The 24,164-nt window shown below is 43.3% G+C and overlaps 2 protein-coding genes across 2 annotated transcripts in view; one reads left to right on the forward strand and one right to left on the reverse strand.

Annotated features, from left to right (window-relative positions):
* RAD51C (RAD51 paralog C) overlaps positions 1–22,053 on the reverse strand; it is a 43,151-nt gene extending 21,098 nt beyond the window's left edge. Inside the window, exons 1-5 of the mRNA XM_054537033.2 lie at positions 21,853–22,053; positions 19,444–19,702; positions 17,776–17,942; positions 11,300–11,433; positions 4,590–4,721 (exon numbers count right to left, since the gene is read on the reverse strand). Of these exons, the coding sequence (XP_054393008.1) occupies positions 4,590–4,721; positions 11,300–11,433; positions 17,776–17,942; positions 19,444–19,702; positions 21,853–21,970 (810 nt within the window). The 5' untranslated portion in view covers positions 21,971–22,053. The remainder of the gene's footprint in view (positions 1–4,589; positions 4,722–11,299; positions 11,434–17,775; positions 17,943–19,443; positions 19,703–21,852) is intronic.
* A 508-nt stretch (positions 22,054–22,561) lies between these two features.
* IGBP1C (IGBP1 family member C) overlaps positions 22,562–24,164 on the forward strand; it is a 31,713-nt gene continuing 30,110 nt past the window's right edge. The window contains exon 1 of the mRNA XM_054537036.2: positions 22,562–22,712. The gene's annotated coding sequence lies outside the window, so the exon portion shown is untranslated. The remainder of the gene's footprint in view (positions 22,713–24,164) is intronic.

Here is a 24,164-nt window from a genome sequence, read left to right on the forward strand (position 1 = left end):
GGCACGCGCCTGTAGTTCCAGCTACTCGGGAGGCTGAGGCAGGAGAATCTCTTGAACCCAGGAGGCACAGGTTGCAGTGAGCCAAGATCACGCCATGGCACTCCAACCTGGGCGACAGAGCGAGACTCCATTTCAAAGATATAAATAAATAAATAAAAGACTGGTACCCAAAGTTGGTAAAGATATAGGAAAACAAGAGTTCCCATTCATTGCTGTAGAGACATACTTTGGAGCATAGTTTCTGAGGGTAATTTTATAATATAAAACAAAATGTTCAAAAATCGATTCCTTTGGCTTAATATTTTCACTTTAAGAAATTTATTCTAGACTAGGTGTGGTGGCTCACGCCTGTAATCCCAGCATTTTGGGAGGCCGAGGAGGGTGGATCACTTGAGGCCAGGAGTTTGAGACCAGCCTGGCCAACATGGTGAAACCCCATCTCTACTAAAAATACAAAAATTAGCCAGGTGTGGTGGTGCACGCCTGTAATCCCAGCTATTCGGGAGACTGTGGAATGAGAAGCTATGGAACCTGGGAGGTGGAGGCTGCAGTGAGCCAAGAGTGTGACACTATACTCCAACCTAGGTGACAGAGGAAGACTCTGACTAAAACAGAAAAAAAGAGACAATCAATAAGGAGGTGGTTAAAAAAACTACACTACAGGCTGGACACGGTGGCTCATGCCTATGGAAGGCTGAAGCAGATGGATCCCTTAAGCCCAGGAGTTCAAGAACAGCCTAGGCAACATAGTGAGACCCCATCTCTACAAAAACCGTATTTATTTATTTATTTCGGAGATAGAGTCTCACTGTGTCTCCCAGGCTGGAGTGCAATAGTGTGATCTTGGCTCACTGCAACCTCCACCTCCCGAGTTCAAGTGATTCTCCTGCCTCAGCCTCCCAAATAGCTAGGACTACAGGTGAGTACCACCACACCTAGCTAATTTTTGTATTATTAGTAGAGACAAGGTTTCACCATGTTGGCAAGGCTGATCTTGAACTCTGACCTCAAGTGATCTGCTCGCCGTGGCCTCCCATAGTGGTGGGGTTATAGGTGTGAGCCACCTTGCCCAGCCTCTACAAAAAATTTAAAAATTGGCTGGGTGTGGTGGTGTGTGCCTGTGGTCTCAGCTACTCAAGAGGCTGAGGTGAAAGGATTGCTTAAGCCCAGGAGATTAAGGCTACAGTGAACCAATATCATGCCACTGCACTCTAGCCTGGATGACAAAGTAAGACCCTGTCTCATAAAAAAGAAAATCCAAAAACAAATACAAATATAAAAAAAAACCTATGCTACAGTCATACAGCAAAATACTATGCAGCTGTTAGTGTAAAGCAGACTTATAAGTAGTGTACATGGAAAAAAAGAAGTAGTGTACATGGAAAGATATTCACAATTTATTAAGTGAAAAACTGCTTTGCATAATAGCATGTATAATATGACCTCATTTTCATTTCTTTTTGTGTTTTTGAAGACAGGGTCTTGCTCTGCTGCCTAGGCTGGAGTGCAGTGGTGCGATCTCAGCTCACTGCAACCTTTGCCTCCCAGCCTCAAGCAATCCTCCCACCTCAGCCGCTTAAGTAGCTAGAATTATAGGTGCGTGCCACTATGCTTGGCTAACATTTTTTAAAAAATTTGTAGCCATGAAGTCTCACTATATTTCCCAGGCTGGTCTCAAACTCATGGGCTCAAGTGATCCTCCCACCTTGGCTTCCCAAAGTACTGGGATTACAGGCGTGAGCCACTGTGGTGGCATGACCTCATTTTCTTTTTTTTTTGAGACGGAGTCTCGCTCTGTCGCCCAGGCTGGAGTGCAGTGGTGTATCTCAGCTCACTGCAAGCTCCGCCTCCCGGGTTCATGCCATTCTCCTGCCTCAGCCTCCCGAGTAGCTGAAATTACAGGTGCCTGCCATCACGCCCAGCTACTTTTTTGTATTTTTAGTAGAGATGGGGTTTCACCGTGTTAGCCAGGATGGTCTCGATCTCCTGACCTCGTGATCTGCCTGCCTTGGCCTCCCAAAGTGCTGGGATTACAGGCGTGAGCCACCACGCCTGGCCTATGACCTCATTTTCTAAAACGTAAGTTTGTATATGCATGAAGTCTGCAAAAATATTTACACCAGACAACAATATTTACACCATCTCTGAGTAATGAATAATCGCTTCCTACATTTTTTATTGTTTAGAACTTTTTTTTTTTTTTTTTTACAAAAAGCATACATAACTTAAAATTTCTTTTTTTTTTTTTTTTGAGACCGAGTGTTGCGCTCTTGCCCAGGATGGAGTGCAGTGGCGCAATCTTGGCTCACTGCAACCTCCGCCTTCTGGGTTCAAATGATTCTCCTGCCTCAGCCTCCTGAGTAGCTGGGATTACAGGCACGCCACCATGCCTGACTACTTTTTGTATTTTTAGTAGAGATGGGGTTTCACCATGTTGGTCACGCTGGTCTCGAACTCCTGACCTCATGATCCGCCCACCTCAGTCTCCCAAAGTGCTGGCATTACAGATATGAGCCGCCGTGCCCAGCCAATTATTCTTATTTTATGTAATTTTTTTTTTTTAGAGATGGGGTCAAGCTTTGTTGTTCAGGCTGGTCTCAAACTCCTGGCTTCAGGCGGTCCTCCTACTTTGGCCTTCCAAAAGTGCTGGGATTACAGGTGTGAGCTACCACATCTGGCCTTAAAATTATAAAATACGTTATCAAAAGCCATACATGTTATATATATGTTAATTGGGAAAAAAAACCTTCAAGCAAAGAAATTATAAAGTAAGAGAGGGAAAGCGTGTCCCTAACCCTACAAAATCCCATCCTTTGAAGAAGCCAAGTCCGGGCACAGTGGCTCATGCATGTAATCCTAGTACTTTAGGAGGCTGAGGCTGGCAGATGATTGCTTGAGCCCAACCTCCGACTTCTGACCATCTGGGCAACATGGTGAAACCCCATCTCTACAAAAAAAAAATACAAAAATTAGCTGGGCATGGTGGCATGTGCCTGTAGTCTCAGCTACTAGGGAGGCTGAGGAGGGAGGATCACTCGAGCCCGGGATGTTGAGGCTGCGGTGAGCCCTGATTGCACCACTGCACTTCAGTAAGATTCTGTCTCCAAAAAAATAAAAAAGAAGTAGCCACTGTTAATGTTTTGGTCCTTTCAGATCTTTCTCTTCATATATGCAAATATAAATGCATACATATAATTGTAAGTTTTCTCTAAACTGAGATTACACTAAATATATTTTATATACAACTTAAATTTCTTCACTCAATAACATATATGTATATATCTTCTTCCATGTTAGGACGTTTATATTTACATCACTCTTCTTAAACACTACCTACTATTTGATGTTATTGTTTGGATTGCTTTTTTAGTCAGAAAAGGTGAAGCTATTTCTGTTAAAAACATAAGGAACTATGTAACCTATTAGTCTTGAGTGCCCCCTACTGGAGGCTCTTCACTAATATTAACAAAAGGCTAAATTACAATTAATTTAACCAAGAAGTAATTCAAACACAGGGCACTATGCTTTTCAGCATATGGCAAAAAAAATTGGAAATTCAAAGAAAAAAGTATGCTTTAAAATGACTTTACTGAGGAAGTTCTTTATTTACTTATGATGTATTACAGGTATGTGCTAAGGTCTCTCTAATTAAGGTAAAGACAAAGAAATCAAGTTAAGCAGTTTGACCTTACATCTTACTCCTAGACAAATGTGTGTATTTGTGTCAGTGGTGGGATGTGGATTCAGGGTGGAAAGTAATGGCAAACAAGCAGTTAAAGAGGAGTGAGGTAAAACTTTAAAAAAAAAAAATCTCTTCCCTTCTGAGTCGATATTCTCTCCTCACATTTCAAATCTTCAAGAGTTATTTAGCTCTACCTCAAAGCATCTAGGTTGTTTACACCAGGTTATGTTTCAATCCATCTGAATCTGTGATTACATACCACATAATAATCAAAGACTCAGAGTAGAAGAAAACCAGGGATGTTCGAAGAGTTAACCTGAAAAACATCCAAAGTATACTTAAACAAAGAAGACACTGCAATTAACAAAGTGGCATTTCTTTATCAAAGTCCCTCTTTTTTTTTTTTTTTCCTTGAGACGGAGTCTTGCTGCCCAGGCTGGAGTGTGATGGCGCGTTCTCCGCCCACTGTAACCTCCGCCTCCTGGGTTCAAGTGATTCTCCTACCTCAGCCTCCCGAGTAGGTGGGATTACAGGGGCGTGCCACCACACTGGGCTAATTTTTGGTATTTTTTTTTTTTTTAGTACAGACAGAGTTTCACCATGTTGGCCACGCTGGTCTCAAACTCCTGACCTCATGATCCACCTGCCTCAGCCTCCCAAAGTGCTGGGATTACAGGCATGAGCCACCGCGCTCAACCACAAAGTCCATTAATTATGCTTGTTATTTTCCAGGAAAACTGACACTTATGACCAGAATTTTTTAATAGAAACCAACCAAACGTAACTTTACTCAAAACTGCATGTCTATATTATTTGTCAGGCAAACGCTATTTTGACATTTCTAGACATTAACATTTTATATAGTCTTGACTTTGTTATAAAACTCTCTTCACTAGTTAACACTTACAGCTAATCTGTGATTATTTGCAAGGCTGATCATTTGCTGGGCTAGGCCATTTAATAACCGAGTACGAAGAGATAGGTCATCTAGGTCATGACGAAATGGAAAAGCAATACCATCCACTATCACTAGTCGAACCTAAATACAGAAGAGATAATGATATTAGATTTGGTATGAAAAATAAAATAATAAAAATAACAAAAATGCTCTCTCTCTCCAAGAGAGCAGGGACCCTCTCTCTTATTTACTATATTCTTCTCTCTTATTTACTATATCATCCGCAATGCCTGGAACAGTAACTAGCATATAGGAAAGGAGGTGTCAATTAATACTTGCTAAATGAAGAAACAAATACTCTAAATAAAACAACTTACTTAGACATTGCTTCATAAAAGCCTCTTCTTTAATCCAACCCTTGCTAGGTAGAAAAAAACATAGCATTGGAAAAACCACAGTCCATTACAGGAAAAAAACCTTAAAATCCAGGGCTTTATTTCCAACTGTCTGAAGAATGGCTTTCTTTTGGAAAGTTACAAAGCTGTTCACCCAGTGCTTTCTGCAATAATCACTAAAAGTTAAAACGGACTCTGCTTTGATAATTTCTCAACTTTAAAAAAGTAATTCAAAGGCCGGGCGCAGTGGCTCACACCTGTAATCCCAGCACTTTGGGAGGCTAAGGCAGGTGGATCACGAGGTCAGGAGTTCAAGACCAGCCTGGCCAAGATGGTAAAACCCCATCTCTGCTAAAACTACAAAAAGTAGCCAGGTGCAGTGGCAGGTACCTGTAACCCCAGCTACTCAGGAGACTGAGGCAGGAGAATCTCTTGAACCCTGGTGGCAGAGGTTGCACCACTGCACTCCAGCCTGGGTGACAGAGTGAGACTTTGTCTCAAAAAAAAAAAAAAAAAAAGTAATTCAAAAAGAAAAAGGAATAATTATAATTTTCTTATAACTTGCCACTGTACACAGTCTTTACTGATAAAAAGCACATTTAAAGTCTTTGTAAAACATTCTGAAAAGGCTTAAAGAAAAAGTCTTGGTAAAACAACAAATTTGTTAATTAAATATACCAATTTTACCTTCCAGGTTCCTTTTATGTTTCCTAAAAAAAAAAAAAACAACAAAAAAACCTTCACGCTGGATGCAGTGGCTCACATCTGTAATCCCAGCACTTCGAGAGGTCAAAGCGGGTGGATCACGAGGTCAGGAGTTTGAGACCAGCCTGGCCAACATGGTGAAACCCTGCCATGCACTCCAGCCTGGGGGACAGAGCAAAACCCTTTCAAAAGAAAGCCCCTCCAAAGCAAAACATAAACAGTGAGATTAGAAGAATAAACCAATATATAAACCTTAAGATCCCCAAATCAAAAAGAATCTGGAAACTAACCGAAATGTAAACAAACAAAAAACTCCAATGCTATGTTTTTTTCTATCTAGTAAGGGTTGGATTAAAGAAGAGGCTTTTATGAAGCAATGTCTAAGTAAGTTGTTTTATTTAGAGTATTTGTTTCTTCATTTAGCAAGTATTAATTGACACCTCCTTTCCTATATGCTAGTTACTGTTCCAGGCATTGGGGATGATATAGTAAATGAGAGAAGAATATAGTAAATAAGAGAGAAGGTCCCTGCTCTCTTGGAGGTTATGTTTTAGTAGAGTAAGGGACCATTAATATGCAAACAAACACACAAATAAGGTAATTTCCGATAATTATAAGAAAATAAAACTGAAGTGATGAAGAACAGTTGAACACTAATAAAAAGCACAAAAATGCAAAAAAAAAGTGGCATTATAAAGACTGTGAAAAGGACACTTGTTTACAGTATGAGAGCTGAAATAAAAAGGCAGAACATGACCTTGTTCAACCTCAGCTGGGAATATGCGCACAGGTTGATTGGATTTTTCATGACTCCACACATGACTCCTGCTGTGTTCCCCCAATATTCGTAAGTTGAAGCCCTATCTCCCAGTGTGACTGTATTTGGAAAGAGGGCCTCTAAGGTAGTAATTAATGTAAAATGAGGTCATGAGAATGACATCCTGATTTGAGAGGATTAGTGTCCTTGAAGAAAAGACACCAAAGAGCTCACTCTTCCTCCTTCTTCCCCATGAGGACACAGCAAGAAGGTGGCCATCTACATGCCAGGGAGAGAGCTCTCACCAGAGACCAATCAGCCAGAACCTTATCTTGAGCTTCTAGTCTCCAGAACTGTAAAAAAATAAAATTTCTGTTGTTTAAGCCACTCAGACTACAGTATTTTTGTTATGGCAGCCTGAGGTGACCACAACAAATTTTAGTATCAAGAAATGAGGTATGGTGGGTTAGGGGGTGAGAGAAGTGAGGTACTACTGTAACAAATACCTAAAATGTGGAAGTGATTTTGAAATTGGGTAATAAGCAAAGGCTGGAACAGTTTTGAGGCACATACTGAAAATATGGACATTAAGGGCAATTCTGGTGAGGCTTTTTTTTTTTTTCAGATGAAGTCTCGCTCTGTTGCCCAGGCTGGAGTGCAGTGGTGCGTTCTCGGCTCACTGCAACCTCCACCTCCCTGGTTCAAGCAATTCCCCCGCCTCAGCCTCCCCAGTAGCTGGGATTACAGGCACACGCCACCACACCCAGCTAATTTTTTTTGTATTTTTAGTAGAGATGGGGTTTCACCATGTTGGCCAGACTGGTCTTGAACTCCTGACCTCAGGCAATGCGCCCACCTCAGCCTCCCAAAGTGCTGGGATTACAGGTGTGAGCCACCACACCCAGCTATTCTGGTGAGTATTTATACAGAAATGAGGAACAAGTTACTGGAAACTGAAGGAAAGCTGGTGCTTAGTATAAAGTGGCAAAGAACTTGACTGTGTTCTAGTATTTTATGGAAGGTAAAACTTGTGAGAAATGAAATTGGCTATTTATCTCAGAAGATTTCTAAGCAAAGTGTAGAGGAAGTGGCTTGGTTCCTCCTAGACCACTTATAGTAAAAATGAAAGAGGAGACAGATGAATTGAAGAAGGAATTGTTTAACAAGAAGGAACCAGAACTTAGAGATGTAGAAAATTCTCAGCCTATCCATATTGCTAAAAGTAAGAAAGCTTGCTCTAGAGAGAAGACCAAAGGTATGGTTGAACAATGACTCTATAAATAGATTATCCATGATGTTAATCAGCCATCTCAGCAGAAGCCAGTGACAGATGAGGGATTATAATAGCAGAAACACTGCTAGTTTGAAGTAAAGAGGACAGAGAAAGTGGGAAAGAATGAAGGAAGGCTGTTGGACTTCCTTGATTCCACAAGAGAAAACCATGAGCTACTTGACTGTGAATGTGCCCTATTCCTCAAGAAAAGGAAAGAATGATGCCAAAGGGGATCACAGATCCTCAGAGCTGTCACTCTTACCATAAGCCCAGGGGGCAATGTTATGTCGTCCTTGGTTTCAGAGGGTGGGGCCCTTGCAGAGAGGAAGGGGCAGAGCCACCCCACAGAGCAGTAGGGTGACTCTGCTACTGCAGTGGGCCTGGAAGGCAGAGCATCAAAGCAAAGGATTATTCTTTTTTTAATTATTATTATTTTTTTTGAGATGGAGTCTCACTCTGTCACCCAGGTTGGAGTGCAGTGGCATGATCTCATGTCACTGCAACCTCCTCTGCCTGCTGGGTTGAAGTGATTCTTCTGCCTCAGCCTCCCAAGTAGCTGGGACTACAGGCATGTGCCACCACGCCTGGCTAATTTTTGTATTTTTAGCAGAGACAGGGTTTCACCATATTGGCCAGGGTGGTCTCAAACTCCTGACTTCGTGATCCGCCCGCCTCAGCCTCCCAAAGTGCTGGGATTACAGGCATGAGCCACCATGCCTGGCCAGCAAAGGATTATTCTTGAGCCTTATGGTCCAATGAAATTTGCCTTGCTAGGGACCCATAATCCTTTTGGGAATGTTCATTCTATGCATTTCCTACTATTGTATTTTGAAAGCATATAACTTGCCTGATTTCAAACGTTCACAGCTGGAAGGGAATTTCACCTCAGGATGAATTATAACTTGAGTCTCACCAATCACTGATTTAGAAAATATTTAGATGAGGCCTGGGACTTTTAGAGTTGATGATGGAACCAGTTAAGACCTTTGGGGCTGTGTGGATGGAATGGATACAAGAAAAACATGAATTTGGCAGGCAGGTAGGGGGTGGGGGAGCAAGGGGCCAGGGGCAAACTTCTGGGAACTCAATTGTGTCCACTTAAAATTCGTATGTTGAATCCCTAAACCCCAATGTGAATGTATGTGGAGAAAGGACTTCTAAGGAAGTAATCAAAGTTAAATAAGTTCATAAAGATGGGACCCTAATCTAAGATGATTAGCATCCTTGTAAGAAGAAACATTAGGGGCCAGGTGCAGTGGCTCACGCCTGTAATCCCAGCACTTTGGCAGGCCGAGGTAGGCGGATCACAAGGTCAGGAGATCGAGAACATCTTGGCCAAGATAGGGAAACCCCGTCTCTACTAATACAAAAATTAGCCAGGCGTGGTGGCACGCGCGTGTAGTCCCAGCTACTCTGGAGGCTGAGGCAGGAGAATCGCTTGAATCCGGGAGGCGGAGGTTGTAGTGAGCCGAGATCACGCCATTGCACTCCAGCCTGGGTGACAAAAGTGAAACTCCGCCCCCCCAAAAAAAAACAAAAAAAAAAAAGAAGAAACACCAGGGAATTCACTCTCTCCTTCTTTTCCTCCCTATCATATGAGGACACAGAGAAAAGATGGCTGTCTGCAAGCCAGGAAGAAAGCCCTTGCCAGAAACTGAATCAGCTAGAACTTTGATCTTGAACTTTTAGGCTCCAGAACTCTAAGAAAATTAATTTCTATTGTATTTATTTATTTAATTTTTATTTATTAATTTTGAGACAGAGTCTCTCTCCGTTGCCCAGGCTGGAGTGCAGTGGTGCGATCTCAGCACACTGCAACCTCTGCTTCCCAGGTTCAAGCGATTCTCCTGTCTCAGCCTCCCAAGTAGCTGGGATCACAGGCGTGTGCCAACACACCAGGCTAATTTTTGTATTTTTAGGTAGAGACGGGGTTTTGCCGTGTTAGTCAGGCTGGGCGACAGAATAAGATTCTCTAAAAAAAAAATTAATTAATTAATTAAAATAAATTAATAATATAACAAAGAGATGGCATTTTCCATGCAGAATCTTGGCAAAAATATTCATAAGGTCAGGATGATGGGTAATAGGCATTCTCATGTATTGTCAGTAAGAGCAGAAATTGGTGCAGTCTTTCTGAACGGCGATTTGTGTTCAAGAAAAAATTATTCTAACACTTCTTAAAACAGTAAGGAGACTGTATTCAAGACTATTCCAATAGGGGTATCACAATAGGGGAGAAAGACTGGGTTCAAATCAGAATACAAGGACAAGTGGGGATTCACAACCAAGAGCAAGGTGAAGGGGTCAGTGGATGAACAATTACTAACAGTGAGACATCAAGGGTAGGGAAATTCTTGCTAAACTGACCGGACAGGATTCTTACTAACCGCAGGCCAGCCAGGTGAGCAGCCTGGCCAACATGCAAAACCCTGTTTCTACCAAAAATACAAAAAAAAAAAATTAGCCAGGCATTGTGGTGCATGCCTGTAGTCCCAGCTACTTGGGAGGCTGAGGCAGGAGAATTGCCTGAACCCGGGAAGCAGAGGTTGCAGTGAACCAAGATCACGCCAATGCACTCCAGCCTGGGTGACAGAGCCAGACTCCATCAAATTAAAAAATAAAAAATAAATAAAGGCAGGCCAAGGATTTAAATATCAAAGGTGGGGAATGAGGAACATAATCAAATATCAAAGGTGCTCAGACTATCAAATGTGAGAGAATCTCTCTGAACTGACAGCGGGATTCTTTGCTAAGACTGGACTGGGTAGGCCAAAGACAGGATGGGGCCAAGTTCAGTCAAGGAGAATCTTTGTCACTGATAATGTCACTTTAATAATTTACCAAAATTAAAGGGCCAGGCACAGTGGCTCATGCCTATAATCCCAGCACTTTGGGAGGCTAAGGTAGGAGAATCGCTTAACCCCAGGAGGTGACTCCATTTCTACCAAAAAAAAGAAACAAAACAAACAAAAAAAACCAAACGGTGATACATGATGGCAGGGTAGCTCAATGTAGCCTTGAACTGCTGGGCTCAAGCAATCCTCCCACCTCAGGCCTGCTCCACCCAGCCCTTGGTAGCTGAGACTACAGCTACACCATACATGGTTAATTTTTTTTTGGTGGGGACAATGTCTTACTATGTTGCCCAGGCTGGTTTTGAACTACTGGGCTCAAGTGATCCTCCCACCATGGCCTCCCCAAGTGCTGGGATTACAAGTATGAGCCACTCACTGCACCTGGCCAATAGCATTCAACTTTGGGGAGAGGCACTAGAAAACAGTAGCACAACGAGGTTTTTATTTTTCATTTCATACCTTTCTATACAATGTGGTTTGATAGGAGCTATTCCACTATTACTGGAAATGAAACTTCTATATTATTTCAATTTCTTACTCTGAGCATGAACTATATATACATATACATACACAAAACAAATATAAATATAAATAAATTGTAGGTCAAGGAAGGAAGAGATTTTCTCAATTGGCTTTGACTTTGATTTTATGCTACTGTACTGGTTATTTTTTCATGCTTATCAAACACCTCAAAAAATACTTGGTTAGTTACATTTCAGTAGTCTGACTCATACCTTTGAGTGTTCTGAAAGGAAATCTGGAAGAAGATAAACTTGTGCCAGTAACTCTGTGTAGTCACGACAGCGAAAATAATAAATATGGGAAAGAATATTATCAAGAGTGAAATCCTCCAAAGCTTTTCGGTGTTCTGAAACAACAAAACAATCTTAATTAGTTTTACCTGTTTGGATGTACTGGTAATTGTAGAAAAACAATACTTTTTAATAACAAAATGTTCTCCTTTGCATAACAAAATTCTTTAACTGAAAGATGACAAACTGTAGCAAAATTACTATAAACTAACAGTTCATAATTCCTGATCTTTTTTTTTAATTATACTTTAAGTTCTAGGGTACATGTGCACAACGTGCAGGTTACATATGTATACACGTGCCATGTTGGTGTGCTGCACCCATTAACTCGTCATTTATATTAGGTATATCTCCTAATGCTATCCGTAGCCACCCCCCACCTGATCTCTCTCTTAATTTGTTTAGAGATAAGGTCTCACTCTGACGCCCAGGCTGGAGCACAGTGGCACAATCATAGCTCGCTGCAACCTCAAATTCCTAGGCTCAAGGGATCCTCCAGCCCCAGCCTCCCAAAGCACTGGGATTACAGGCATAAACCACTGTGCCCAGCCACTTGTTTTTTTGTTTTTTTTTTTTAAGGTAAAGTCTCACTCTGTCACCCAGGCTGGAGTACAGTGACGCAATCTTGGCACACTGCAACCTCTGCCTCCCGGGCTCAAGCGATTGTCCTGCCTCAGCCTCTTGAGTAGCTGGGATTACAGCCACTCACCACCATGCCCAGCTAATTTTTGTATTTTTAGTAGAGATGGGGTTTCACCTTGTTGGCCAGGCCGGTCTTGAACTCCTGACCTCAAGTGATCTGCTCGCCTCAGCTTCCCAAAGTGCTGGGATTACAGGCATGAACCACCACACCAGACCTGATCTTTTATTTTCACATTTTTCCACTGTTTCCTTACATATTAGGCTATGTAAAATTATTTATAAACATATACAACTAGTGTTTTTAATGCCTGCCTTTTCATATTTCTAGTCACTGGCTTCATTGAACAGAAGTAACGTAACAGAAGCTTTCTTGTTTTTTTCTATAGGACTACAAATTAAGAGTTAACGGCAGCCTGGGAAACATGGAAAACCCCATCTCTGCAAAAAATACAGAAATTAGTCAGGTGTGGTAGTGTGCAACTCTGGTCGTAGCTACTCAGGAGATTAAGGTGAGAGGATCGCTTGAGCCTGGGAGGTCAAGGCTGCAGTAAGCTATGATAGCGGCACTGTACTCCAACCTGGGTGACAGAATGAAAACTCTGTCTCAAAAAAAAAAAAAAAAAAGTTAGGAAAAATGTTCAAATGAAGCATTTTTTCTCTTGAATGCTGTAGTATAATTTGATATTTAACTAGCAACAATTATATAAAATCTTTCTTAGATTGGATGTTTAAAACAAACGGTTTGAGGCTGGGTGTGGTGGCTCACACCTGTAATCACAGCACTTTGGGAAGCTGGGTGGATCACTAGGCCAGGAGTTCAAGACCAGCCTGGCCAACATGGTGAAACCCGTCTCTACTAAAAATATAAAAATTAGCTTGGTGTGGTGGTGCATGCCTGTAATCCCAGCTACTTGGGAGGCTGAGGCAGGAGACTGGCTTGAACCTGGGAGACGGAGGTTGTTGTGAGCTGAGATCCCGCCACTGCACTCCAGCCTGGGTGACAGAGCAAGACTCTGTCTCAGAAAAAAAAAAAAAAAGTTTGATTTTGCACACAATTCAGAGAGAAACCAATCAGTTACTGCATTTTTTCTTTTTCATTTTTTTGAGACGGAGTCTTGCTCTGTCCTCCAGGCTGGAGTGCAGTGCTGTGATCTCAGCTCACTGCAAGCTCCGCCTCCTGGGTTCACGCCATTTTCCTGCCTCAGCCTCCCGAGCAGCTGGGACTACAGGCGCCCGCCACCACGCCTGGCTAATTTTTTGTATTTTTAGTAGAGACGGGGTTTCACCGTGTTAGCAAGGATGGTCTCGATCTCCCGACCTCGTGATCTGCCCGCCTCGGCCTCCCGAAGTGCTGGGATTACAGGCGTGAGCCACCACACCCGGCCAGTTACTGCATTTTAAAATGTACTTAGCCAGGCATGGTGGCTCATGTCTGTAATTCTAACACTTTAGGAGGCCAAGGCGGGCAGATCTCTTGAGCCCATGAGTTCAAGACCAGCCTGGGCAACATGGTGAAACTCCATCTCTACAAAAAATGCAAAAAAAATTAGCTGGGCATGGTGGTGCCCACCTGTAGCCCCAGCTACTTGAGGGGCTGAAGTGAGAGGATTACCTGAGCCCAGGGAGGTCAAAGCTGCAGTGAATTGTGATCATGCCACTGCATTCCGGCCTGGATGACAAAGTGAGACCCTGTTTCAAAAAAAGTAAAATATTAAAAATAAATAAAATGTACTTAAATATTAACACTGAAAAAACAAGAAGCTATATTTTAAAATAGAAAACATTTCCGATTGTAAATAGACACTTACCAGAGTCAAGTTTTCACTAAAACAATGACAATTTAATCTCATATCAATCATTTAAAAACTTTAGGCCAGGCGTGGTGGTTCACGCCTGTAATCCCAGCGCTTTGGGAGGCTGAGGTGGGCAGATCATGAGGTCAGGAGATCGAGACCATCTTGGCTAACACGGTGAAACCCTGTCTCTACTAAAAATACAAAAAGTTAGCCAGGCGTGCTGGCGGGCGCCTGCAGTCCCAGCTACTCGGGAGGCTGAGGCAGGAGAATGGTGTGAACCCAGAAGGCAGAGCTTGCAGTGAACCCAGATCGCGCCACTGCACTCCAGCCTGGATGATGGACTGAGACTCCATCTTAAAAAATAAATTAATTAATTAAAATAAAAATAAAAACTTTATATCCTAGTGCTACACCTACTCTATTTACAATAAGGTTTTAAGACACTATTACAAACACACATTGTGAAATGGGTAGCTTTAAGGTATAGGGGAAGAAAAATTCCTTTTCCTGCCACCCTCTTAGGTTTCTTGGCAGAAGCCCTGTAAATCGGACTGACAAAAGATGGATTAACAAGAGAAAAAGTTTATTAATTGTGCATAGTGCATGTAACAACACAGGGGAGTCCAGAGATTAGTAACTCAAAAGTTTGGTTAGATTTGGAGCCGGGCGCAGGTGTTCACACTCACAATCCCAGCACTTAGGGAAGCCAACGTAGGAGGATCACTTGAGGTCAGAAGTTTGAGACCAGTCTGGCCAACATGATGAAACTCTGTCTCTACTAAAAATACAAAAATTAGTCAGGTATGGTGGCACGTGCCTGTATTCGCAGCTCCCAGCTACTCGGGAGGCTGAGTCAGGAGAATCGCTTGAGCCTGGGAGGTGAAGGTTGCAGTAAGCCAAGATTGCACCACTGCACTCCAGCCTGGACGGTAGAGCCAGATTCCGTCTCAAAAAAAAGATTTGTGCTTATCTTCCCGAAGGTACAATAAATTTTTAGAGAAGTAACAAGACAAAGGAAAAGGACCCTGAGTCTCTAAAGGCAGCAAATATTGAAATTAACTGGAGATAAAAGATAGCTAGTAAAATTTGTTATGTACGCTGATAACGGTCTAAAGTTGTCTGTGGTGATTAACTTTTGTCTTCCTGGTAAGAAAAGAAAGATGGAACTCTTCTGTGCATTTATGTCCTGTTTTTAGGAAGGGCAGACAGATTTATCTGTTTCTTCTCAATTGCCTTCAGCTCAAAATAATCCTTATGCCAAAGTGGCATATTTTAGGGTGGCATATTCTGCTAGGGTCCAAAGGGCTTTCAGTAAGCATGCTGGTCATCAGCGAAATGGGACACTTAGTACCTCCATGAAAAAAAAAAAATCCAGCTAACTACACTCATTTAAAGGAAATATACTCATTTAAAGGAAATCTTATGAAAAGCATTTTTTTTAAAACTTCTAGAGGAAAGAATAAAGACCGCACATCCAAAAAATTAACAAAACAAAGAAAAAGAAAACAATAGGCTGGGCGTTGTAGCTCATGCCTGTAATACCAGCACTTTGGGAGGCTGAGGTGGGCAGATCACGAGGTCACGAGTTCGAGACCAGCCTGGCCAGCATAGTGAAACTCCGTCTCTACTAAAAAAACAAAAAATTAGTCGGGCATTGTGGCGCACGCCCGTAGTCCTAGCTACTCAGGAGGCTGAGGCAGGAGAATTGCTTGAACCTAGCAGGCAGAGGTTGCAGTGAGCCGAGATCGCGCCACTGTACTCCAGCCTGGGTGACAGAGCACAACTCCATCTCAAAATAAATAAATAAATAAGAAAACAGTCAATCCATAAGCCGTTTAATTTATAAGTAATTGAAAGGATAAGAACTTGAACATAAATTTCCTTTCTTTTTTTTTTTTTTGAGAAGGAGTTTCACTTTTGTCGCCCAGAATGGAGTGCAGTGGCACGATCTCGGCTCACTGCAACCTCCGCCTCCTGGGCTCAAGCGATTCTCCTGCCTCAGCCTCCTGAGTAGCTGGGATTACAGGTACCTGCCACCACGCTCGGCTAATTTTTTGTATTTTTAGTAGAGACGGGGTTTCACCATGGCTCCTGACTTCAGGTGATCCGCCTGCCTCGGCCTCCCAAAGTGCTGGGTTTACAGGAATGAGACACTGCACCTGGCCTATAAATTATCTTTAAAAAAATTGTTTAAGGCTGGGCGTGGTGGCTCACGCCTATAATCCCAGCAGTTTGGGAGGCCGAGGTGGGCAGATCACCTGAGGTCAGGAGTTCAAGACCTGACTTGCCTACACGGTGAAACCCCCCTCTCTACAAAAAATACAAAAATTAGCTGGGTGTGGCCGGGTGTGGTGGCTCATGCCTGTAATCCCAGCACTTTGGGAGGCCGAGGCAGGCAGATCATGAGGTCAGGAGATCGAGACCATCCTGGCTAACATGGTGAAACCCTGTCTCTACTATAAATACAAAAAAAATTAGCCAGGCATGGTGGCGGGCGCCTGTAGTCCCAGCTACTTGGGAGGCTGAGGCAGGAGAATGGCGTGAACCCAGGAGGCGGAGCTTGCAGTGAGCCGAGATTGCACCATTACACTCTAGCCTGGGCGACAGAGCGAGACTCTGTCTCAAAAAAAAAAAAAAAAAAAAAAAAAATTAGCTGGGCATGGTGACACATGCCTATAATCCCAGCTACTCAGGAGGCTAAGGCAGGAGAATTGCTTGAACCTGGGAGGCGGAGACTGCAGTGAGCTGAGATCACGCCACTGTACTCTAGCCTGGGCCACAGAGCAAGACTCTGTCTCAAAAAAGAAAAAAAAACTGGCCAGGCATGGTGGCTCACGCCCGTAATCCCAGCACTTTGGGAAGCTGAGGCGGGAGGATCACCTGAGGTCAAGAGTTTGAGACCAGCCTGATCAACATGGAGAAACCCTGTCTGTACTAAAAATACAAAATTAGCCGGGCGTGGTGGCACACGCCTGTAATTCCAGCTACTCGGGAGGCTGAGGCAGGAGAATTCCTTGAACCTGGGAGGTGGAAGTTGCAGTGAGCCGAGATTGCGCCACTGCACTCCAGCCTGGGCAGCAAAAGCAAAACTTCGTCTCAAAAAAAATAGTTTTACAGTCACTTCATTTTCACATAACAAGCACCAAAAAAACACCTCCCAAACACTTTTAACAATTAGTGCAGTTATGAAATCAGCTATATAATCTAAGCCCCCAAGTCAATCTGCTTAACAATCCAAACATTTCAGACGTGGTTTTCTTTTTCTTTTTTTTTTTTTTTAAGAGACAGAGTAGTCTCACTCTGTTGCCTAAGCTGGATGCAGTGGCGTAATCTGGGCTCACTGCAATCTCCACCTCCTGAGTTCAAGTGATTCCCCTGCCTCAGCCTCCTCAGTAGCTGAGATTACAGGCATGTGCCACCACACCTGGCTAATTTTGGTATTTTTAGTACAGACAGGGTTTCATCATGTTGACCAGGCTGGTCTTGAATTCTTGACCTCAGGTGATCCACCGCCTCGGCCTCCCAAAGGGCTGGGATTATCGGCATGAGCACTGCATCCGGCTTCAGACGTGGTTTTCAAAGCTACCTTTGGTTTTTGGAAAACCAATACGGAAGTCCTCACACATTGGAAAGCATTTAACAACAGTTGCTTATATTAAGGTGTCCAACACCGTTAACTTACACCTGGTAAGATGGAGTAAGATGACTGAAATACATACATAGGTTTTGTCCCAAATCTCCTACAGGAAGAAGTGAGGGCCATAAAACGGGAAGAAAAAAAAGCCAGTCCAGGCTGTGGCATTTCTCATTTTGTAACAGTAGTAAAAGAGTTTAACACTAGTTAACTGTCCAGTCATTAGGCTTCACATTCCAAATGGAGTGTTGCTGAGGTCTCAGATGGGCACAAATGCAAATTACTTTTATTAATACAGAAAAAAAGAGGCTCATTTGCTAACTTACCCTCTCCCTTGTGTTTTTCTGCTATAAGCTGAAGGTGCTGAATGCAGGCAGTAGCAAGGTCTACCACTCTATCAACCATAAAACTTCCCTCTGTATCGATAAAAACTGCTTCACCTGCCACTCCTCCAAAACATTCTGGTATCTGCACATCTACTGCCAACTGCATACTGTCAACAGAAAGATGACAAATAACCAAATCATGATGATGATCTAAGGCAGTACGACAAGTTAGGTATCACTAAAGTTTTATAAATGTACATATACTCCCCAAGGCAACAGAAATGTCTAACTCTTCATGACTCCAGATACAATGTGAACCAATCGACCATATGTAAATCAACTGGATTCGGGGAGGGCATGCCTATAAAACCAAGATTAAGGATATTTTATTTTATTTTATTTATTTTTTGAGACGGAGTCTCGCTCTGTCGCCCAGGCTGGAGTGCAGTGATGCGATCCAGGCTCACTGCAAGCTCCGCCTCCCGGGTTTACACCATTCTCCTGCCTCAGCCGCCCGAGTAGCTAGGACTACAGGCGCCCACCACTATGCCCGGCTAATTCTTTGTATTTTTTAGTAGAAACGGGGTTTCACCGTGTTAGCCAGGATGGTCTCGATCTCCCGACCTCGTGATCCGCCCGCCTTGGCCTCCCAAAGTGCTGGGATTACAGGCGTGAGCCACCGCACCCGGCCGATTAAGAATATTTTAATCATTTCCAGGCCTTTCAAAATGGAGCCCCTTATTATACATAAATCTACCTTTTTTTTTTTCTTTTGAGACAGAGTCTTGCTCTGTCACCCAAGCTGGAGTGCAGTGGCATGATCTCGGCTCACTGCAACCTCCACCTCCCAGGTTCAAGCGATTCTCCTGCCTCAGCCTCCCGAGGAGCTGAGACTATAGGCGTGCACCACTATGCCTGGTTCATTTTTTTATTTTTAGTAGAGATGGGGTTTTGCCATGTTGACCAGGCTGGTCTCGAACTCCTGATCTCAGGTGATCCACCTGCCTCAGCCTCCCAAAGTGCTGGGATTACAGGCATGAGCCACCATCCCTGGCCTCTTTTTTTTTTTTTTTGAGATATGGTCTCACTCTGCTGCCCAGACAGTGATGTGATCAAGGCTCACTGCAGTTTCGACCTCCCCGGCTCAAGCGATCCTCCTGCCTCAGCCTCCCAAGTAGCTAGGACCACAGGCATGTGCCATCACACCCAGCTAATTTTCCATTTTTAGTAGAGACGAGGTCTCACTATGTTGCCCAGACAGGCCTCAAACTCCTGGGCTCAAGCGATCCTCCTGCCTTGGTCTCCCAAAGTGCTGGGATTATAGGCATGAGCCACTACCCCTAGCCATAAATCTACTTTCAAACATCTGACTTTCAAATATAGTCTCAGGAATGAATAAAGCAGAAACTTCCTGTTTAACCTTATGACTGCACTACAATTTGCAAAAGAAACACTATTTCACATCAGAATAATTGCATAAATTTATCAAGAAGGGATGATGAAGTAACACAAATAGTAAGCTAATTTTTGTTTAATGCACATACACACTTAAAATTAAGAGCACTTATATATCTTATTTGGTTTCCTGACTGTAAACCGACAGTACAAAACACTACTTTCATAATATGTTATTAAACCCACCCTTAAAAGGAGAACACATTATTTTACCATAATTGTGTTTTTCCAACACCTGGTGCACCACAAATTTCTGTTGTTTTCATTAAGGGCACTCCACCCCCAAGAATATCATCTAGTGCTGAACAGAAGGTGATTATGAAGCCCTGGGTATGCTCCTGCTCAAGAAGTTCCAGTGCTGTACACTTCTTGCCTGACTCAGATGTACCAGCATATCTTGGCTTATTTGTGAGACATTCTCTTCTGATAATTTGCAGAGTTTCTAAGGCTTCTGCTTTAGATATCCCAACTTCTGAAAGTAAAATAAGAAAAAAAGAACCCTAATTTTAGAGATTTAAAAGTGTAACATGATAATGTATTGTCTTTATTAATTTTTAGACAAGAGTGATGCTAGGAGTGGAGAAACATAAAAATGCAACATTCTATCAACCATTTAATTTTTCAGTTTGGCCAGACACAGTGGCTCATGCCTAAAATCCCAGTACTTTGGGAGGCTGAGGCAGCCAGATCACCTGAGGTCCGGAGTTCAAGACCAGCCTGGCCAACATGGTGAAACCCCGTCTCTACTAAAAATACAAAAATTAGCCGGGCATGGTGGCACGCATTGTAATTCCAGCTACTTGGGAGGCCGAGGCAGGACAATCACTTGAACCCGGGAGGTGGAGGTTACAGCGAGCAGAGATCGCGCCACTGCACTCCAGCCTGGATGACAGTGTGAGACTCCGTCTCAAAAAAAAAAAAAAAATTCAGCTTAATAAAGGTATTTGTTTTCTTAGTCATCACATAAAGAATTACCTATTACCTCAGAAACAATTCAACTAAAGCATTTCTGAGTACCTACAAGTGTCTCAAGAAGCAGAAATAAAAATGTACTCACTATTAACATATTTTTACTATCCCTTTTGGTCTTATGAAGCCATAGTTATCTCGCTCTCATAAGGTATACAAATTATTTTTCAGATGAGAATGAAAATAGATGTTTTAACTGCCTAAAACAAGGTACAACTTTAAGAAGCACACATGCATGTATTATTTATAATAAAAACTTTTCATGGAAATAACTGATGTAAAAAATTCATATATCACTCTAAACTAATGAGAACAATTATTCAAGGCACAAGCATTTTAAAGAATACATTTATGCTTCCTCGACTACACAATTTCACCCATCTGACAGTATGGCCTGAGAAAAGAAAATGGCAATTACAAAACAAGCTGGTGAAGAAATAATGGTGAGGATGACATCACTTATCAGTTTGAAATATCAGTGCTTGATCTGATAAGAATATGAGCCATAAATATGGGGCTAATAAAAGACAATGGTGATGACAGTATTTAGGAAATGAAAATCCTATCAAGAGCCTGAATGCTGGAATTAGATTGCCTGGGTCTGTAAATCCTGGCACCACTTACTGCGTGACTTTGGGCAAGTTACTTCACTTTTTCTTTTTTGCTCAGATTTTTTTCTTCTATAAAATGGGAATGAGACGATACATGTAAAAAGCTTGGTAGAATATCAAGGCCATCTAAAATAGTCAATAGTTGTTAGTGATCATTATTATTCAGGGTCTCACATTTCTTCTTTGAAAAACCAACTTGTTGAAGAAAAAAGAGCCCATCAAATTTTGGGGGACACAGTCTGCGCGCGGTATGACTTAAAAACAGTTAAGGTTGGGTCCACGAGACTTATTCTTTAGAGGCGAAATGAAGCCTCCGTATTTTCCATCATTAAGGGCAGTAACTTAAAATTCTGTTCCATCTTCTTCAGTGAATAGTACAGGTCCGGACATGTCATAGAGTAATGTGCACAACAAGCGACCACCGCCAGCTTCATATTTGTATATCTCAGGATGCAGTGGTTCCCATCTGCAGTGCTCTGGAATATGAGGTTTTGGGTGTTTCAGCGAATTACGTAAGAGGAGAATATTCTTTCTACTGCTTCCTCAAGATTCCGGGGATTCTACTCCCTTTCTCATTCTTAGTGTCTCTAGTCCTACACAAAATCCTGCATTTCTGAAATTTAACCCTTACCCCTTGGATCTTGGAACAGCAAAAATTAGACAACCAATTCTGACTCCAGTATTTCCTAACCCAGTTAGCATGAAAAGTTACCTAAGCTCCCCAAGATATCAGTTTTCTCGTCCATATACTGAATATAATAATCTACGTAAGCGAGTTGAGGGTTAAATGAGACAATCCTCAAAGCATTCAGCAGGCATTGCCAGAGGAAAAGCAATTAGTAAATGTTTTCACGACCACAGTTCTCCTAACCATTTAGACAACTTGTAAGTGGAGTCGAGGAGCTGTTTCACGCTGTAAACACGGACATGGGAGGAAGCAGAATCTAACGGAGACTGGGCTGAAGCCCGAGGCAAGAGAACGAAGACTGCGGCGGCGCTGACGGCGGCCGGTGTGCCTCAGCTTGCCATCAGGAGTCTTTACCTTTGCTAAGCTCGGAGGGTTTCACCTCTAGGAGTTCCTCAGCAGTCTGGAACCCCGCAGACACCAGCTTCACCCGCACCGCTGGAGACAGCGGGAAACTCACCAAATCCCGCTGCATTTCAAAGCGGAACGTCTTCCCGCGCACTCGCGCAGGCTCAGCTGCTAACCCCCGGGGCAGCCAAACTCCGCACGCCCTCGCCGGGGCGTGCGGCGTGACGACAGACGTAAAACGGAAGGGGCCGGCTCTGCGGCCTGGCCGCACGCGGCTTCGGGCCTTGCAGCTTTGCGCAGGCTTGTAAATTTTCACACTTATGCACCATTCCGTTATGATTCCCCAAAATCCCATTTAGAGATTCCCCATCAAATGTACACACTGACTATAAAACGATGGACGGAGACCATAGGATGGAGAGCCAGGCTCAGTGGGTTCTCCACGCCACATTTCCTTGCCTCCACCGTGGCCTGTTAGGTGAAGCCTCAGAGTCATTAATAGGAATTATCTCGAGTGGGAGTAGTGAGCGTAACGAGCACACACTAGCCAGTTACCATTATTTTGGTGTGAAAAGCTCAGGGAACAATCAGTAGGATTAATCTGCGTGCTCTTTGTAGAGTTGCAGTCTCTTGGCTCTTCCCGCTGACCGTCCCCCTTTTCTGACCCCCCCCCTTTCTGACCCCCCCCTCCACATTGCTTTTCCCGCCCTCGCGAGGGATTGTGGGCCAGCCCCCAACGGCCGCTGAGAGGGATCAGTCCCCATTCCGCGCACCCACCCACGTCTTCCCGGGAGTCGAATCTCGAGCATGGAGGTTACTGAGACCGTTATTTCTTCATGGCCTGCCTAGTTTAAGCAGTAGCTGGAAAAGTAAGCAACTAATGTCCCCATTAGTGGGTCTGGGCTCCTGGGGTCCTGAGAGGGAGGGGCTGGGCTACACAAGAGCTCCTTTTGTGGTACAGAGTTGGGAAGGGGCGTTCAAGCAGTGGTAGTGACCGCCTCTAAATTACAGAACATCGGGGAGGAAGGCAAGCAGTTTAGAAAGTGGTTTATGAGTTCCTTCCTTGCCTAGGTGAGTGTACCTTATTTAGCAGGGGGTAACTTATTCCCTACCTATTGGCGATTTTTTTTTTTTTTTTTTTTTTTTTTTGAGACGGAGTCTCATGTGTTGCCCATGATGGAGTGCAGTGGCACGATCTCGGCTCACTGCAACCTTCGCCTCCCGGGTTCAAGTGAGTCTCCTGCCTCAGCCTCTCGAGTACCTGGGATTACTGGCGCACGCCACCATGCCCGGCTAATTTTTGTATTATTATTAGAGAAGGGGTTTCACCATATTGGCCAGGCTGGTCTCGAACTCCTGACCTCGTGATCCGCCTTCCTCAGTGTCCCGAAATGCTGGGAGTACAGGCGTGAGCCACCGCGCCGGCCCTGTTGGCGATGATTCTTAGTCTTGACTTTTCTTCCCAGCTTAGAGGAACTTTCTAAATATTGCACATCAGAGCCCTCTACATACTTAGATCTAAAAAAGGAAACAACGTATGTTGAGCACTTTAGCAAATCCCACACATTTCAAATGGCCATAGCCATGCCAAAAGGAAGATAAGGACATGGAAGCTCAGCATATAGTTTAATATCAATTCTGATAAAAGAAAAAAAGCTGACCGGGCGCAGTGGCTCATGCCTATAATCCCAGCACTTTGGGAGGTCGAGGCAGGTGGATCTCTTTGAGCTCATGAGTTTGAGACCAGCCTCGACAACATGGCGAAACACTGTCTGTACCAAAAGTACAAAAAATTAGCCGGGCATGGTGGCATGCACCGGTCGTCCCAGCTACTCAGAAGTCTGTGGTGGGAGGATCCCTTCAGCCTGGGAGTGAGCTATGATCATACCACTGCACTCCAGCCTGGGTGGCAGAGTGAAACCCTGTCTCAAACAAACAAACAAAACACCTCAGCACAGTTTTCTTAAAGCCAAGATTCAAACCTAGCATCTTTTTTACTACCCCGAACTATTAAGATTTTGAGTCCCTACTGGTGGGGAGAATACGAGAAGCATTTATATCCCATTTGGTAGGTCAGAGAAAGTCTTGTAGGACTGGCCAAAATGTGGTTGGCCACTCAACCCATTGCTTAACTTCTAATATGGTCTATATTTGAGCACTCAGTGGACGCATAAATACTATCCTCAGGGAGAATTCATGCTTATGCTTATAAAGCACCCAGATTCTTGGGTGAAGAAAAAACATGGTATTACCACATTCAACAGTAAGTCTTCAGTTAGTTTGGTCAAACTCAGTGGAATCGGTCGTGTTTAGAATTTCTT

Source organism: Pongo abelii, chromosome 19, assembly GCF_028885655.2.
Source record: "Pongo abelii isolate AG06213 chromosome 19, NHGRI_mPonAbe1-v2.0_pri, whole genome shotgun sequence".
NCBI lineage: Eukaryota > Metazoa > Chordata > Mammalia > Primates > Hominidae > Pongo > Pongo abelii.